Below are 19,224 nucleotides of genomic sequence, written 5' to 3' on the forward strand. Positions count from 1 at the left end.
AGCTAAAATCTAGAAGGACAAATGAGTTAATAAATGTTAAATGTTTTCAAGTCTTTAAAAGAACAGAGCAACATAAATCTATGGCATTAAAATGAGTAATCCAAAGAGTTCCAGTTTTGTTATCGAATAGGTCCCCTGTCTTTGGAAATGTCCTCAGAATAGCTTAGGATTTCCAGACCCGGCAAAATGAGTAGGTAGAGATAGTCTCATTAGAAGACATTTTGGAAAACATAAGTAGGAAAAAAAGTTAATAAGGATATTGGTGAAATTTCAGATTGAGTACATTCTTATGTTAAGAAAAAAGGGGTCAGTTTTCAGGGTGCCGACTCTGTGGTAGGCATATTGTTAGATGTTGGAAATAGAAAAGTGAATTGGACAGATCCTCTTGCTTTCAAGGGGATGAGAGATAATGACGCAAATAATTATCACACTATGAGATTGGCGTTAAGCTGGGGGCTTGCACTACTTCCTGTGAAAGCTTAGTAAGAAGGAATGAGATGAGGTGCTTTAAAATCAAGCAAAGGAGCTGACACCTCTAGTAATCATTACTCAACAGTCACACTGGTTTTTGCTGGGAGAGTAGTGGGGAGCAGGCGAGTTGTAGCAGTTGCCAGACACACATCACACTAAAAAGACAAGAGGAAACGAGGAAATTCTCTTTCAAAACATAGTGGGGGGGGGGAATCCAGATCTTCCCCTAAATAAAGGAAACCTTCTGGTTACAATGTGCGTTGCTAGGGATTCAGTTTTCCCTCCTAAGAGAGTAAAATCAGACAGACACATTCAAGCCCTTAGGGTTTTGCGAGCATATTGTATATCCAAGAAATCAACTGAGCCTGGTGTTAAGTGTGTGACTATAAAGAAAGGGTTAAACGGAAGGGGGTGGCTCAGAGATGGGAAGGCTGGCGAGAAGGCTGGAAAACTTGCAAAAACTCTGAACTTTTAAGCTCCCAAAAATACACATGTGTGTGTCTGTGAGCGCAGGCAGATCTATTTCGGTAGAATTTTTTTTTTTTTTTTTTTTTTTATCACAATCTCTCGGTCTCTCTCTTGCTGCGCTGCAAACACTGAGCAGCCCCTCAGGATCGTGGCAAAAGCTGCAGCAAAGGCACTGGCAGCGCTATTTATTTATGAGTCGCGTTCAAAGCCGCCCTCTCCCCATTCCTCCGCTGCGAACAACCAGCTCGGAGGCTGAGGCACCTCCCGGGCCCTGGAGCTGGGGGCGGGAGCCCGGGAACCTCCTTCCTCCGGCAAACTTTGTCGGGGCGTGGGAGCGAGGTAGCGAAGGCGCGAGCCAGGGCGCGCGGGAACGCGCCGCCCGCCGCCGCCTCCGCCTGGCGCTGGCAGCCGGGGCCTCACCTCTCCCCGGCGAGGTGCGGGCGCCCCGCGCGCAGCCAGTGGGCGGGGCCGGGAGGCGCGGGGCGGGGCCGAGGGGTGGGGGCTCCGCTCGGTATATAAGGCCTGCGCCGGCTTAACTTCTGACTTGGGGTTATTTATTTGGGGAGCGCGCGGACGGCGGAGGCTGGCAGCGGCGGTGGTGGCGGCGGTAGCTGCCGCAGACGGTGGTTAAAAAAGGCGGCGGCGGCGGCAGCGGCGAGCGATGGGAGCGCCGTGGCTCCCGGGCGCAGGCGGGAGCTGCCGAGCTTCCCGAGCACGGCGGGAGTGCTGAAGAGAAAGGGGAGCGTCTGGGGGCCCGAAGCCGGCTCCAGAGGCGCGGGTCGGGTTTTTGTTTGGCTGCGCCCAGGGCCAGGCAGCCCGAGCGAACAACTCCAGTTACAACAACAACCCACCTTCCCGCAGCCGAGCGAAACTAGGGCTGCTGCGTCCGTCCTATTGTTTAGACACTTGCCAGGAGCTCGGGAGCCAGCAGAGCCACCGAGTCCCCGCTGCCTGTCGCCGCTTTCCCTCTCCGCCACTTCCCTCCCTGGAGAAGGAGGCGCGGAAAGCAGCCAGGAGAGGGGAAGGGGCTGGAAGGAGACTGGCTGCTCTGGACTGCGGCCGCCGAGTCAGGTGCAGCACCGGGAGCCGGGCGGCGTCGCGACGTCGACGGGAAGACTGCCACCGTGGCCGTGGGGGACGGGATTCAAAGCCTGGGAAAAGTTCCTGCACTTTGAGAAGGAGGGCCCACTTGCGGGCGGCTGTCGGGGGGGCGGCCGAGGGGCTGCGTCCGCCTAGGAGCCTGCTCAGGTTTCGTCCACCTTTGCCATCAGGTGTCTGCTGCGGAGCTGCGGCGTATCCGGGAGACGCGAGGGGCTGACACACTCGCGCACACACGACTGCCATTCAGCCGCCTCCTGGGCTCTCCTCGGAGTAGCGGATCCCACCGACCCACTGCCACCTCGTCATCCCCCAGGACTCCCGGCCAGGACCCAAGACGCGGACACCTCCACCTTGGCCTTTGCACTCCTTCTGGCCTGCCTGCTAGCCAGCCCCTACTCAATCTTCTGAGGAGCTCTGGTCCTCAACTTGGCCTCTTGGATTTCCTCTATCGAGGTGGTGACTAGTGGATATTGCTGCCGGCTGCGGCGGCCCCATTGCCCTTTTGTCTTTTCTGCGTGACCTCGGGGAAGGCCCTGGTGCGGAGCGTCGCCAAGGACGCTGGGCAGGAGGCGGGATTGCCGAGACGTCCTTCGGTGAAGTGCATGTGTGTTTGCAAGCCGCCCTCGGCTGTCGGGAGACGGCGAGGATCTGTCCGGGTTGCGGAAGAGCCGCAGGCTGTCGGGAGGCCGCGCGAGTGAGCGGCGCCAGAGCCCCGCAGCACCGCCCCGCGCCCCTCGGGCTGCGCCCCCGCCCCGTGCGCCCCCGCGCGCCATGCCCAGTCGTCCGGCGCGCTCCGCTCCCCGCCCGCTGGGCTCTTGCGCCTTCTAGCTTCGGAGAGCCCACTTTGATCGAGGCCACCATTTCTACTGAGCACCTCTCTTGTCTCCTAGCCTCCCCACTGGAATCGGATTTGCAGAGGGGGTCAGTGGAATCGGAGCACTCCCTTTTCCGCGCAACCGACCCCTGCATCCCCAGCTCTTTTACCGCCAAGTTGATCTGAGACAGACGACGCGTGATCTCCTCACCGCAGCTTTGGGGTCTCCTTGTAGCCTTGGCCTGGCCGATTGATCTTCAGGACCTAAAGTTGCCGGAGGAGCGCCTGCCCGGCTAGAGGAGGGTGGAGGGGAGGTGGGAGGCGCGTACCTGTGTCAGCTCTACTGCCCTGAATATTATTACTGTTACTTCCATATTATTTTGTGTACATTTACCCGGACACGCTGGGTTCCTAGCCCCGCGCCAGATACTGGGCCTCAGACACAGCGCGATTCGCGCGGAGGAACGAGCTAAAGAGGAACCCCCCGCGCCGGCGAGCGAGGAGGCGGCGGGGGAAGATGCGTGGCGTGGGTTGGCAGACGCTGTCCCTGTCGCTGGGGTTAGTGCTGGTGATCCTGAACGAGGTGGCGCCGCAGGCGTGCCCGGCGCAGTGCTCCTGCTCGGGCAGCACAGTGGACTGTCACGGGCTGGCGCTGCGCAGCGTGCCCAGGAATATACCCCGCAACACTGAGAGACTGTGAGTATGGGATCTTCCACCCCACCCCACCCCACACTGGGTCGCGCTCATCCGCTTCGTGGAGACTGGAGGGATCAAGCGGCACAGGGACATGTGCCTGGGTAGCTCTCTTGCACGCGCATCCTGGGCTAGAACTCCCTGGGAGGGCGAAGGACGGGAGGGCGCTGCACAGGGAGGGGCCGCTGCCCAAGGAGGGGCGGGCCCGCTGGCAGCTGTGCTTGGTCCCTTCTTCCCACACTTGCATCCCAGGGCAGGATACTTCTCTGGGGCTTGGAGAGCCAGGGACGTGGGGACAAGTACTCGCTAGTGCCCCGGGCAAGGGAGACGCGACTTTGTTCCCCAGACTGTGTAAACGGAGTCACCTTGCGGTTGCCAACACTAGTGGGTCGATTTCAGGGCCAAATCCCAGCTTTTGTCGCCGCGGGGTGGCGCGTGGGGAGATTGGCGGGGGCGACTCAGAAGGGAGAAACCTCCGCTCCCCGGCTTAGTGTCATCCTCCTGGGGACGGAGGAGTGAGGAGAAGGGATCATGGGGCGTCTGGGTCCGCCCGGGGGCGCTTCTGCAGGCCTCAGAGGGAAGGATGCCCCAGGACCTAGGCAGCTCGCTCGGTCGCCGCACGCCGCCCCCGCGACTCTTCCTCCCGCCCCCCCCGGCCCCCGGGGGGAGGCGGCGGCGGCCCGCCCCAGGAGACTTGTCCGAACCGGTGACTGAAGAGGAGGACGTTTCCCCCCCCCCCCACCGCCCCGTGTAGGCTCAGTTAGGGCTGGCTCTCTAACCCGAACCAGCCAAGCGGGGTCCGACTGCTAAGGCGACCCTGCGACCCTCCGCTGCCCACCCCCGGGCCCTTCCTGCTGAGTCCTAGGGCTCCCGTACACCTTTCTGGCAGTTTCTGCGCCCATTCACGTGGCCTTAGTTCTCTTTCCTTCCCTTCTTCGCGCTCTGCTGCCCGCAGACATCCCCGCCTCCCTGTCTCTGCGAATCTCTAATGAAGAAGTAATCGCAGACCCGGTGTTGACGGCCCACGCGCTCCTTGTGGGGCACTTCCCGAGTTCAGGGAAGTGGAGCATGGAGGCCATTCCCTTTGTGAACGCCGAGGCCGCCGCCCCGCGCTGCCCGAGCGCCTTGGGCGCGCTCCACTCGCCCTTGCGCGTGGGCCCGGCGTGCGCGGGGCGAGGGCGGCGGGGGTTAAGCGCGCCCCGACTCTGCTTCCGCGGCCTCTGCGCCCCCCGGGTGTGAGGGTTGCGCGCCGCGGAGGGGACCCGTTGGGGCCCGCACGTCTTCACCCGCGCGGCCCGCAGCGCCTCGAGTCGCTCTTCTTATCTAACCCAATTCGTTTAAAGGCCATAGTTGAGCCCTTTCTTCCTTTGCATATGTCTCCCCCACCCCCAACCTCTCTGGCCTGCCCCCCACTTCAACTCCCTCTAGCGCTGGGCTAGTTGGGGCCCTACCAAGGGTGTCTTGTCAAAATGTGATCTACCACATTTGTCTGGGGCTGTGGGTAGGGATTCATGTTATGTCAAATAGCCCATAAAAGACCCCAACAATTGTAGGAACAACTTGGTGGTACTTTGCTAGGCATGGAGAGTGGGTTGGGGAAAAAGCAATGCAGAATTCTCTGTTAGCACTTGTCTTTTCGTGCTAAGAACAGTTAAAAGTTTAGGCACTAACATGTCTTACTCAACAAAAAGGGAATGCACTCAGAACAAAATAGTAATTGAGTTTCGGGTCCTTGAAAAAAAAATATCCCTATGAGGGATCAATACAGTTTTCAGAAAATAGTATACTCAGTGCTAGCTTATAGAATTCTATCATTGACAATATAAGCACTTTGCATACAAATTTCCAAGATGGTGTTTTCTACTCAGAGGTAAAAGAAAACTTACTTCCGTGAAGGCGAACATTCAAACCGCAACACAGCCTGGTTTTACTTGAAATGATTGGAACCAGGGCAAGTTTAGATCTTGACCTAAGATGCCAGAAAAGGGGGTGGTGACTTGAAGGAAACGTGGTGCTGAAATCCGAACAAAAATGTCAGGGCCTGAATCTATTTCCATTATCGCCCCCGCTAGTAGTTTTGACTTTACCATCACAGCGGGGTTCCCTGAGCTGCAAATGAAGAGTTTAGTTTTCATACAAACATAGAATTGTTGGAAGGTAAATGCCTGTAAATGCAAGTCTTTGAAGTGCAGTTCTTTTGATGGCACTATAAGTTTTTTCTTTGCCTTAGGATGTTTAGCCACCCTGCCACCTAAGGATAGGGTTCTGAATTTTTAAAAATTTCTTCCTGGGTAGTATTAGAAAATTGTTCCTCTTAACTTCCTGAAGGGAACTTTTACGGGGTGTGCCTAACAATAATAGTTAACTTAGCAGAATACCTGTAAAATTAATATACACATTCTCACAAAAACAAAAATTGAGAGCACTCCCCTACACACACAAAAGAGGACTTCTGAACATAATCACTTCGTGTTCTTGTCAGATGCCAGTAAGCAGGGACTCTGTAAACTTGTTAAGAATCATTAATATATATATATATATATATATATATATATACATATACATTTCAAAGCTTACTACTTTCTTCTCTCTTTTACTTTGCAAACTACTATAGTAACTGGAACTGATCTTTGACTTTAAAGTTCTTATTAAATTTTTATTTTTCTTTGTTTAACTAGATCTTGATAGAAATAAAATGGAACTTTCATTTTCTTGTTTTCTCTTAGGGATTTGAATGGAAATAACATCACACGGATTACCAAGACAGATTTTGCTGGTCTTCGACACCTAAGAGTTCTGTAAGTATGTTCTTCTGTATTTTGAAGAATTTTCTTTTGTTCTTAAGGTTGGTTATTTTGTATTGTTACTGGTCTCAGATTGAAAAACTGTCCCAATGACAGAAACATAAAATTTTAAAAGGTTTTGGTTTCCTTTCTTTCTTTCTTTTTTTTTTTTTTTTGGTTTATCATTGTATTACAGCTTTTGTTGAAAATGTAGGCTTTTATTTTAAGGTTGGATGCTTGCCATTGAAACAATATTATAGAAATGACCTCAAATGTTTGCTATACCATATCCTAAGTGCCTTATGCATATAAATGTGTAGAATAATTGCTTTCACAATATGAATAAGTAATGTGAGACATTTGATACACTTTAAGGATTTGAGATTAAGAAAGAATTTAAGTGGGTCTGCATTTAACTTTTCTAGCAAACAACACTTAGATGTAATTTCTAACATTAAAATCAAGCAATCCAACTTTCCTGCAGTTTTTGATGTTTCTCTATAAAAATACACTGGTCATATTTTGAATTGTTTATTGTATTTTACATTTCTGTAGTTTTTATAATATTGTTGCAATATGATTACTTTGATTAGTGGGTAAAATTTGTTGTGAGGGAACCATCACTGGAGATTCAATGTAATGTAAAACTGTTTTTACCCACAGATTTGTAAATATTTACATTGCAATGAACATAGACTTTTGATTACTGTGTGTTGGGTGTTGATCTTTTAAAGGACACATTTTGGCTATTATGAAATCTTCCAATTTCTGATGTATATCCATAAGTGAATTAAAGTATGTGTATGGTGACATGCTGTATATTGATTCTTTCAGTTAAGAACTCACTCCAAAATCAGTTTACCAAAAATAGCTATCAAAACTGCAGTGTCATGGGTTGCTCCTCAGGATAACTGTAGTGGGAGGCTCAGAGTTTTGACTAGTAAATTTTGTGAGAAACTACATTAGTATTTTCTATCGAAGTTTTGTGATGTGGATGCTGTTTGCCCTCTTTGATTTCTCTCAAATATATCATCATTAAATTTGCTATTAAATTTCAAACCAGAGCATTGCTTGATTTTATAAAGGGAAAGTGGTTACAAGTTTTCAGTTGCTGAACTGAAACTCACTCAGATGGGGAGTGGTAACATTAAGACCCTATTATACTTTGCATTTCAGTCAGCTTATGGAGAATAAGATTAGCACCATTGAAAGAGGAGCATTCCAGGATCTTAAAGAACTGGAGAGACTGTAAGTATTTTTAATTCCAAAGTTATGACGACATAACTGTATTTTTAAAAAATACTTGAATTTCAAGGGCCATGTCTTCAATTTCATGTCTTAGTCTTTGAACGTTTTACAGAAACAAGAGGTCAAACAAGTGGCTTTCAGACTAATTTACAATTAGAAATTGTGGAATTTTGCACAAATGGTACTAAATTTTAATAAAGATTAAAAAAAAAACAAAACAGACTTCCTTTCCTGAGACATTGATTTCCTTGTGAATAGCCATTGCTTTGTTTGGTACTTAGAGAGGTACATGTTTTCCTTATGGTCTATCTAGTTTATTTTATTTGCTTTTATAGGAAAAAGGGTAGTGATTTTATTTGCATTTATAGTATATTCTGGAAAAGAAAAGTTTACTAGTATTTATTTTAATTTTCATGCTGTTGCTTTGTGTGTCATTAAGTGACATTTGAGGACATATTTTAAATTCTTAGTGATACAAATTTGCTTTTTGATATTTATCACTTGTGGTGAACATTGTTAGTAACAGCTATTCATAACTTTCATTATTTTATAGTAGCTTTCTAAATATTTCTCCTGGAAAAAGAATTTAAAGATTAGTAGAAATGGAAGCAAGAATTATAGTATCAAAATATGGTCATTTTCACGTTGATTTTTTTTTCTTCCCAAGAAGATCATGTGGACTTCAGATTTTAAAATATATTTTATTTTTTCAGACACAAAATCTCATGGATTGGAATATACTACTTGAGGGCCATTTTTAATTTATATGTACAGTATACATCTACAAAGGACAAAATTTTTTGTCTGCAATAATTAAAATAAATTACACACTTAGTAATTTGAAGTATGAATTACATGTCTCATATGTCTTGATAACTCAAGTTTAATAATTTTGCATTTTAAGGGCAAATAACACCTCTATTAAAAGTAGCAACAATTTCCATGCCTGCTTTAATAGGCACTTTAGGTAAAAATAAAAATTTTATTTAAAATAATGAAATATGAAGTTCATTTTAGGCATAGCACATACTCAGGTTCACTAGGCTCAAGGGCAAAAGTTAATTCTGTGTAATTGTAAGTAGAAAAAAAATGGCTTGTCAAATTCTAAGATATTTGTAAATATATAGGCTCCATTTTTATCACCACAAGTAAAATTAAACCCAGAGGTGTCTATTTTACTGTAAAATTTTGTCCATAAATATTACAATATAGGGAATATATCTGTGGAATTCAAAATAAATGGAAAGTCACTACTTTGAGCTAATTTTCAGAGAGAAGTAAAAACAAGGTAAACATTTGGTTAAGTTCATTACAAAGTTCATAAGTTCATAACCTATCTCTTAGTTTATAAAAATACTCTGAAAATATACTTTGATCTCTTTCATAGGCTTTTATGAATAGTTAATTCCTAGTGAGTATCTTGTAAAGGTGTTTTTAATTCATCTGTTTACAAAGTATCAATATAATTTAAATATTTGGTAAGATGAATAATTTAAAATTATAATTCAAACATAACATTTTTTCATGAACATTTTTTAATTATCATATGGAAATATATATACATATATGCATATGTATATATATTCTTTTTTTTAAAGATTTTATTTACTTATTTGACAGAGAGAGACACAGCAAGAGAGGGAACACAAGCAGGGGGAGTGGGAGAGCCCAATGTGGGACTCGATCCCAGGACCCTGAGATCATGACCTGAGCCGAAGGCAGACACTTAAGGATTGAGCCACCCAGGCGCCTTGTGTATATATTCTTAAGCAACATCCAGCTGAAGGAATTTCAGTGACTTTTCATGCAGTCTCTATTTTGGTTATATTTTAGTCTTAAATATTTTCAGAAATGCTAGAACAGACCAAATTTTCTCATTGTTTTTCAAGTCACTTCAAATATCATTTGAACAAATTACCTTTTTCTAAAAATTATTAACCAGATGGCTTGTGATCTGAAATTTGATTAGCATTGTAAATAGGTACTATTTTTTGACTTACTTCTCCTGAGAATGTCACTTCATCTCAGAACAATTTTCAGTTATACTAAGATGAAGTCAGATGTTTCAGAGTGGGAGGAGGATTTGTAATTTTGAATGAAAACTAATATATATGCAGGACTTCTTTAAATCACCCCAGCTGTTGGCCGAAAGCAAATATTTCATATTTGTGAGGAAAAGCTGAGAAAATTCCTTTTGTTTACAACTGCCAAGTCCATCTGATGGAAGCACATTGTTATCTGACAGCCAATTCATCTCCTTGGGACTCTGGAATTCAAAACCATTTCTTAGGAACATTGTGGATACACTTTTCAAATATTTATTTTTTTTTAAATACATTAAATGGTAGGGCAGTTTTGTTAAAGAATGCATTCAAGTTGTCATGAAATAAACTATTATAAATTTTGTTCAGTATATTATTTAAAAAATAAAAATAAAAAAGCTAACCAGGGGATTCCATAGCAAATTATTATGGCCTATGGGGATATATTCTTATTTTAGTAGGTGGTCATCAACATCACAAAAATTTGCCTTTTTTTCCCAAAAAGTTTCAAGAGACAATGTAAGGAACAGGAAATGATCAGTGAATTAACTTTTAACTAATCAGATATTGTGCGAGATCATATGATTTTTAATAATTTAGACGTGCATTTTTAAATTCAAGCTCTAAATAATGAAAAGGTGTGTAAATGCAGGCTTATGTTACAAATGCCATTCATATAATATTTATAGTAACTTAATTTTCATTCTTTGTGTGAAGAACAAAAAATAAAAATATTAGTTTTATTTGTGTGTGATTTGTGGTTCTAAGTATTTTTCATTTTAAAATGATAAAATTAAAACAATTCCAAAGTGATATTTTGTGAACATTTCAAAATTATAAGTTTTTTCTTTTTGTTTTATGTTGATAGAGTTTTAGTTTGGTCTAGAGAAAGAAGACGAGTCTGAAAACAGAAGATAAGATCTGTGCCCTTTTAGAAATCCAACTTTTAATCTGTAAGAAACAGATTAGGCTGTTGTTATTGCTGTTGTTAGGTTGAATTAAATTTAAGCTTAGAATGAGAAAGTCATTATTTGTAAATCAAAGCATTATAGCTACAAAAAGAAAGATTTATTTTTGCACTTCGAAGAATCAGTGAAATCCAGGGTTATCAGTCAAATGTCAAGAAATAGATGGATATTAAAAACCTTCCTCCTAAAAGAAAAAAAAACAAAAAAACAAAAGTCTTCCTCCTTCCACACTCCCTCCCCTTCTCCCTTCCTCCCTCCCTCCTTTCTGTTGTATGGAAAACAACATCAGATAATAGGATCATCATCAGAATGTGGTTATGATTCACTGTAAAATCAGTATATCTTAATCACACTTACACACCATGACCACACATTACTTCCTGTTTTGACAGTTTCGTACTATACTCCCAGACCTAACATGTGCAGTGGCAGATTTCCATACTCTGTGTTGCCAGTAGTGCCTGCTTATCTGGGAATAAAATGAAGCCTTGAGAAATGTGCCCCAGGTAGATGTATTAGGAGGTCTCCCATTTGTTTCATCGAAGTGTTCAACTGAAATCTAATTTAGTTAAGTAACTAGTTAATTCAATGGAAATTCATTAAGGAAAACAAACTACAAATAAACTACAAGAAAGAATTGGAACATTTATGACATGTACTCCTTTATCCTTCAGAGAAGATACCTGTGTATATCTGCAATAAAGTCTCCATGCAAAATTGTTAATTGAAAGTAATTCTTGGCTGGTGCATAATGTCTTTGAGAGTTAAAAAAAAAAAAAAAATCACATTGGGGCCCAGAACATTTGTGGGCTGGTGTAAAATTCTGTTGCTCACTTATAGTTTATGGGATTATGCTGCAGTCATTAAAGTTCTATTTTATGGCCTTTTAAGGAGACCCAGGCCACTTCACTTTCCACTAGTGAAAATCATCTGCATTTATGGGTTCCTTCCTAACACAAAAGCATGAGTATGAGAAAGTTTTGAAACTGTTTAAGGTTGTCCAAAAAATGTTAGGACATTAAGTCCTAAATGCAGTGAAACGCTTATATGCAAAATAAAATGCTGATATTCCTAAATTATGTTAATGAAAACCAATAGTGTACCATAGAAAATCTTGGGTATTAGGCTTTGCTTTAACTTTACTATCATCTTATACCCTTACAATAAGGAAATTACAGTAGTGGTACAGGTAGAGGTTTGGACTGGTTTTCTTTTCATAACAATAACATGTGAGGATGTTCTTTTAAGACAAGTATTGCGTTCAACTCTCCCAAGGTTCAGTATGCTTAGATTTGAAATTATATTTTGCCTATGTCATTTGATACGCTTTTTTGTTTAAAAAATGAGTCCTGAAGTATTATGATGAAGCCATGTAGGGAATCCTGGAAAAGAAAGCTGTCCACTAAGACATTTTCAAGTTTCTATCAAGGAGATATAAAAAAAATATACTCATTTTAGTTTAGAAAAGTCTAAATCCCTTTACATCAGAACCTACATTTGACCAAACACTGCACTTCCAGGAGAGTATCTCTAAAGGACACATTACTTTTTTTTTTTTTTTTTAATGTGGTGCTGAATTAGTTCTCCTGTGTGCACACACCATTCATAAGCATGTGACAGCCAGTGGGAGGTGGAGCAATTACAGTGCTCTAGGATTTTTGTTGTAGGTCTCTACACATGAGTTCAAATAGAGAATATTTTGTGGAACAGGTCTGAAGGAAAGCACCACTTATCCCCTGATCATCAAGGATGTAGGGAATCCCTCTTCTGACTAATCCTACAAGTTTACAGGCAACACATAACACATTCCTTTTCTTAAAGTAAGGGCAAACCAACAGTGCTAATCTCCTTAGAAAAGAATGCAAGCTCATCTCCAAAGAATTGTTCTCCGGCTTCTTTATACTACCAAGTTTAGAATCACAGCAGTTATTTTCTTGGGAAATACACTTTGTCTTTGAAGAACATATCAAACTTACTCACAGAGGCCAAGTATATACCCTGTGTGAGATAAAAATGCCGTAGATGATCAAGGTGTATCACTTAATCTGCAATATCTATTAAATGTGAATTATTCTCATTTGCTTATAAGTGATACTGGACTATTTTAATTTACACTGACTGATCATAGAAGGCTTTAATGCACATGCACTATGGAAAGTTTAGCAGAACATTGAGTCCATCTTGAGAGGGTTTCTCATGCATTGTTTTTTATGGGTCTTGAAGTTAAACAGTGGCAAGAAGGCCTGTTTGCTCTTTGTGGACCATTTTATACATTCTGAAGCAGCAAGGCTGTTTATTTTTCCCACATCTGTTTTGGGCTCATCCTTTGTGACAGTGTTTGCTGGATGCTGTGTCCTTTATACCTCCTCTGAAATGAGTATTTTAGTTTGCACTGTTACAATGTATTTGCGGAAGCAGTGAATGTTAAATATTTTACATTGAATTCTGTCTTTCATTCCTGTTGGATACCTTTTTGCTTGAATTATGCCTGCTAGACGGAATTTCACAACTTTACATGGAAGGAGAGCTTTTTCTGCATGGACTTTTATATATTGTTCTTATCTTTTTTCAAAGCAATTTATATCTGCTGGACTGTAGGCAATATTGGTGAGAATGCTTTCAGAATGACAGTTTGGTGACAATGGGGATGATTTGGTATTGATGCAATTGGAATATTACTTTATGAGAACATTTATAAACAATTATCTGATTGTCATCTTTGCAGTATCCATCTACTTTGGATGCAGGTGCGTAGTTCTGGAGCCCCCCACTATGTGCTGCCGTTCTAGCTTCTGGCAGTGAGCAGAGGGTGCAGAGAACCTCGACTCCCCTCTGCTTAGGCACTTTGTAGTTTTATATGTTATTGCCTGGCCTTCTGTAGAATGTGGCAAATACTCATTGATTGTATTGTTGTTTATGCTTTCTAAACAGACACAAACACCTATACCCCTTTTTAAAATCAGAAACTCTTGAGTGACAGAAAACTCTTGCTTTGAGTTAGCAATAATCGTGCCTCCGATAAACCTCATTGTCTATTATACTGCTACTGCACAAAACTAGAAAACCTTTGGTTTCAATTCCACCATGAGATATTGATCAGATTGCTTGATCTTTCCAAACCTGTTTCCTCATCTTTGGAACAGAGATAATTATACTGACAGTCCATGGTTTAAGTAAAATAATGTACATAAAGTTTCACAAAATGCTTATCACATGGTTGGCATTTAAAGAACTATTATCATGCATTTCAACAACTCTCCTGTTTTTCAAAAGCTCAGTTTAGGCATTATTTTATCTTATTGAGCTAATAAAATGTGTACATAATAAATCTGACTTTTGTACATTCGTATTTACTATCATTTTCCTTCTGATTTTCTTATCATGGCATATGGCAATAGAAGAGATGTGAAGAATGTACAAAACCTCCTTCAAGTTTTTTTTCAGAGTATTTCTCATAATTGCTCTGACGATGTAGAGAAATGCCAAGTAAGGAGAGTGAAGAGGAAGCAATATTTTTACTAAAAAGTTTGATTTATCCATCTAAATAATGCATAAATGTTAAAAATCCTTGCCTTAAAAATGTTAGAATAAAAACATTTGAAAAAACAAGAAGTTTACCTGAAAAGAAGGCATTTTTTTTAAAGATTTTATTTATTTATTTGACAGAGAGAGATAGAGAGGAGGAACACAAGCTTGGGGAGTGGGAGAAGGAGAAGTAGGCTCCCCGCCGAGCAGGGAGCCTGATGCGGGACTCCATCCCAGGACCCTGGGATCATGACCTGAGCGGAAGGCAGATGCTTAACGACTGAGCCACCCAGGCGCCCCAAGAAAACATTTTTGTATGACAAATAGGAGCTTGTCCATGATAAGCCCATGAAGGCAGTATTTACTGAATGCTTATTACAGACTGGGCACACTGCTAAAATACTTAACATTCACAACAACAGGAAAAATTGTTTCCATTTTACATTTTGCATTGGGTTGAAGGCTGCACATACTCATTGAATTGAGGTAAAAGTTGAAAAAATAAGAGACTGTCACTTTTACCAATGGACAAGACACAGAAGCCACTGACAGATCATTTAAAGCAATGCTTGTCAATGATGCTTAGGCTGCCCTTTGCACTGAGGTTACGAATCAGCATTTCAGAGGCTAGTGGTGTTTTGTGCGACACAGGAAGATCCTTCATCCCACTGAAAGTCACGCTCAAAAATAGCTGTAACACAGAGGAAATGGTTATTGGGATCCTGTCATCTTTGCCCTAAGAAAAAATGTCTTTGAGATACACTTGACACACCTTTCTGAAGTTCTGAATTGCCATCCAGAGAATCTCAGTTAGCCCTGAGATCTTGTGGGCAGATTCCATCTAGCTGGTGATGGCTCAAGGGCTACATGTGACTGTCTTTCCTTTGACACAATGGAGTGTCCTTGCTCTGAACAATAGGTAAATGACCCACCTAGTCAGCTTAATGGAGCCAATTTAGGCTGGCTCCCATAAATCCTCCTCAGAGATACATTTAGTTCACTACATGCAGTTTTTCTGTTCTGGGACCATCAGATTTTAGTTTCTTTAACTCATTTACATGAGGATTATTACGGCACTGTCCTCATCAAGCTACTGAGAAGTATTCTGTGTCATTCGAAGATGCTAGCTAGGTTATTTATTTTCCAGCTCTGTTTAGAAATTGTTATGAACCTTAGTGGTCTTTAAAATAATTCTGGATTTTAAAAAATTCCTCTTTAACTTAAGAATTTAATTTCTGGTCATTTTACAAGAAATCCCTGCTTTAAAATTTTTCCCTTCATTGAATATTTTGGGAGAATTTCACCTTTTATTTTAATGTTTGTATTTCCATTTATTCTTAGCACTGATGGAAGAAAGAACAGGAACCCCAAGTGTACTGATACTCGTTTATAGGGGAAAAAGCTTCGTACTATTTTTCTATGCATGTTATCACATCACTTATTATCTGCCCTTCTAGTATACTACCCTGTCTTATGCTCCTGTTTGGTTTAGACAATGTTAAGATCATTCACAATAATTTTCATGAAATGATAAATTACCTGAATTCAGAGAAAATGATTTTATACACATTTTCATTTTTCTCTCAAACTTCAGGCATTTTAAACAGAACTTTAAAACAGTGAGTTGAATATCGAGTTCGTTTTTTTTAAAAAAAATTGTTTTATTTTCAAGTGGTTCATTCATAGATATTAAAGAAATAGACTCTATAAAGCTATGTTTTTCCCAAGGAAAGATTGATGAGAAGTACAGTTTCAGTATTATATTATTTTGAATTAATTTTAGAAATGTTTGGTGTGTGTCTCTTTGATAGAAGTGATTCAGAGGATATGTTCTCGAATCACCCTACCTGAATTCAGTTTTAGCTCTACTTTCTATGAGCTGTATACCACTCTCCAGGATGGCAGTAACAACAGTACCTACTGTTGGGGTTGGTTCTGAAGAATGAGTGAGGTAATTCATGCAAACCTCTCAGAACAGTGATCATCATGTAGTAGCTTAGTATATGTTAGCTGTTGCTCTTAGAGTGAATTAAGAATGGCTGGGAATATGAAAGGAATAATTAAGAAAAAGACATTGCTTGTACCCAATCTGAAATATCTACTTCTCAGGATCTCTGAATTTGTTTAGACGTACTGGATTCCTTCCAACTTCTAGATGATGTTGAGGATAGCAGGGGGAGGGAGGTTGATGGGAGGGAAAAGGGGTAATTGCTGTATAGGGCACATGAAAGCAAGTTTGGTGGTGGGGCTTTGGTTAGCTAGAGAGTGGCATAAAAACTAAGGCAGGAACCTCAGAAATCAACCCAGAGGAAAGTTGGTTGAATATAAAATGCATATGCTAGTGTTTTGCTGAACTATATCAAAATGCAAAAAAGAGAAGTATGCTCTCATTTAGCATTTCCTAAGAACCCACTGAGTGCCAGAGAATAAGGGAAAGGATACAAAGATTTGGTCTTTATACTTGAAGAGCTTACAGTCTACTGGGAAACAGACGGGTATGTGAATAAATGCAATACAATGTTAAGGGCCCTTATTTATCAAATCCATGGTGGTATGGGGATAGAGCCAAGGGAGGAACTACCTCTGTGTAGGGGAATCAGGGAAGCTTCACATAAGATGTAAGAAAGTACCATCTGAAAAAGGAAAGCTCCCGAAACAGCAGGGACTAGGGGCTTGAAGGAGCATCCTGGTTGTGGCTGGAGAATCCTGGAGGATATTTGTTAGTCCAGTGGTTTGGGTGAGATTACAATAGCCCATGTTGCCATTTTAGAAATCGAGATTGGCTCTTTGAATAATGGGAGTCTTTCCAAGAGTAGTTGCTTCCCTGGAAAAATTCTAATTGCTACAAATATTGAATATTTGTAGTTGATTTTTTGAGAGAAAAATGTAACAAGGTCATAATTAAGTTGCATTTTATCAAAATTGTATAATAGTAGATTCTGGAAGTACTCCTTCCTCAGAAGTACTCCTTCCTTTCTCCATGCCCAGCAGAGAAAAATAAATGAGTAATAGCTTTTGGTTTCACTTTAAATTTAACCTTGTTATATGCTTTATTTATAAAAAATTAGTGTAAGTGGGAAGAAATTCCACCCTTTCACCACTAATTTTATTATTTTCCCCCTAATTGTCTTGGCATACTTTTTTATGAGTGTGCATTTTATTAAGTGTTGAGAATGTTTCTGTAGGTGATCAACTTCTTCATAATACGAGTTTATGTAGTGAAAGTTACAGTTTTCATCATTGCCTCATGGCATTTTGGAGTTAGAAGAAGTTCTGGAGTTCACCTGGTGCAATTTTTCACCTAATGCAGGATTTCTTTTATTATGTCCTTTGCAGGAAAAACACCCAAACAAACAAAACAGAAAGCCTCTGCTTGAATATAAGTGGAATAAAGAGTTTAGAGTTTCTCAAGGCAGTTCATTCCATTTCTTCTAATCCTTGGAAATTCTCTAATTCTTAGAAAGGTCTCCCTTATCATCTACTTTTTTAAAGAGTTTTATAATCACTAGTGCCATTTCTGCCCTCTGCATATTAAATAAGTGTAATTTTGCTCCTATCTGGTGACCGTTTATGTATGTCAAGATTGATATGTCTTCTTTTCCTGTCCTCTTAACATTTATACTTAAGACTCAAGAAATACCTGTAGTTTCCTCAAAGTGACATTAGTTTTCTGGACTTTCTTACTCTCCATCTCCAGCTATAGTGCCCTGTAAATCACTTAAATGTACATTTTTGCACCAGCTTGTCATTATTTTATTCAAATTTGGGAAAAGCAGAGAGATGGTCATTTATTTTTACTGAAATATTAAATTGTCCACTTAAAATGAATGGGGTTGGGAGATTAGTACATCGGCGCCAGAATCTACCCACTGTTAAACAAGCATGCATACTCCAGAAGAACTTACTTACATGGCATCACGGCTTAATCGAGTTAGGGTTGCAATCACGTTTTTTTTTTCCCTAAACTCTACATTTAACTTCACATCAGGTAAACATTTAAAAAAGCATTATCTAAACATTTTTAGCCGCCACGATTGGTTATAACCTAGCCTTATTTTCAGTGAAGGGTCAAGAACTGTGGGTTTAGGTTTGGAGTTTGCAGTTTTTCTCTGCTTTCGCCCATAGGGACAAATCGTGCTGACACTTTCTCACACTTTTTTCCCACAACTAAGCAAGATGCTAACAAAATTAAAATTTCCATCTTCCCCACTATGCCTTGGCTGAAAATTTAGGTCATCCGGCACAGCGTGTGAATTATTTTAGGGCACCGTTTACTGTGTACAGCACTGGCCTGACCTAGACACCAGAGTCTAGTGAAGACATCCTTTTTCATTGTGTATATTCTGGATGACTGATGTTGCACAGGACAGGAGGTTAGGGTTTAGGCCCCGGGGAATCATCTGAGTAAGCGTAATGGAAAATTGCTTTAAAGAGTCAGGTAACAAAAGGTGTAACCAACTTTTGATTTGCAATGCTTGAATTCTTTTGAATGTCATTTCTTTCTTTCCCGAAATACAGGATGAGGCATGACACGACCAAATCGCAGACTCATTGTTGGGTATTTTCTGTGTAACATACGCTTTGTTTTTGTTTTTCTCCAAAGGCGTTTAAACAGAAATCACCTTCAGCTGTTTCCTGAGTTGCTGTTTCTTGGAACTTCAAAGCTGTATAGGCTGTAAGTAAGACAGAAATAGTTATTGTTGCTTTGGGTAGTACCTTGTATTTTATTAAATGTATTCTGGATCTGTTTCCTTGGGCTTTTCTGGAATCTATTCACCGATAGATTAATGGATTAAAAGTTTGCCTAGTTTTTTTTTTTTTTGTCTTATGGAAATTTATGATTGGTTTTCCAGTGGTTCCCATTGTTTTATTTGGTTAGCATTTAGTGGTTTATGTATGTGTCATTGTAATTGTATTATTCTTTCTGGGTTATGTGATAATGAGGAGATTTACCATATTTTTTTACAGAAACTTCTGATTAAGTTCTGAAGGGGAAAATTGCCACTGTACTTCCTCTTCAGAGGAAGTTGATGGTGTTTTCTTGTAAAGTTAGGGTTCTTAATGTCAGCTTTCTTGACATTGTTTCTGTACTGGGGTGGTGTTTATTAGTC

General features: G+C 41.3%; 1 protein-coding gene across 2 annotated transcripts in view; it reads left to right on the forward strand.

Annotated features, from left to right (window-relative positions):
* The first annotated feature begins 2,429 nt into the window (after nucleotides 1–2,429).
* The window catches only part of SLIT2 (slit guidance ligand 2), a 360,710-nt gene continuing 343,915 nt past the window's right edge, over nucleotides 2,430–19,224 (forward strand). For both annotated transcript variants that reach the window (XM_025887763.2, XM_025887764.2), the window contains exons 1-4: nucleotides 2,430–3,550; nucleotides 6,274–6,345; nucleotides 7,507–7,578; nucleotides 18,717–18,788. In XM_025887763.2, the coding sequence (XP_025743548.1) occupies nucleotides 3,372–3,550; nucleotides 6,274–6,345; nucleotides 7,507–7,578; nucleotides 18,717–18,788 (395 nt within the window). In that variant the 5' untranslated portion in view covers nucleotides 2,430–3,371. The remainder of the gene's footprint in view (nucleotides 3,551–6,273; nucleotides 6,346–7,506; nucleotides 7,579–18,716; nucleotides 18,789–19,224) is intronic.

Source organism: Callorhinus ursinus, unplaced genomic scaffold (assembly GCF_003265705.2).
Source record: "Callorhinus ursinus isolate GAN/ISIS: 27379988/994484 unplaced genomic scaffold, GSC_fseal_2.0 scaffold4, whole genome shotgun sequence".
Classification (NCBI taxonomy): Eukaryota; Metazoa; Chordata; class Mammalia; order Carnivora; family Otariidae; genus Callorhinus; species Callorhinus ursinus.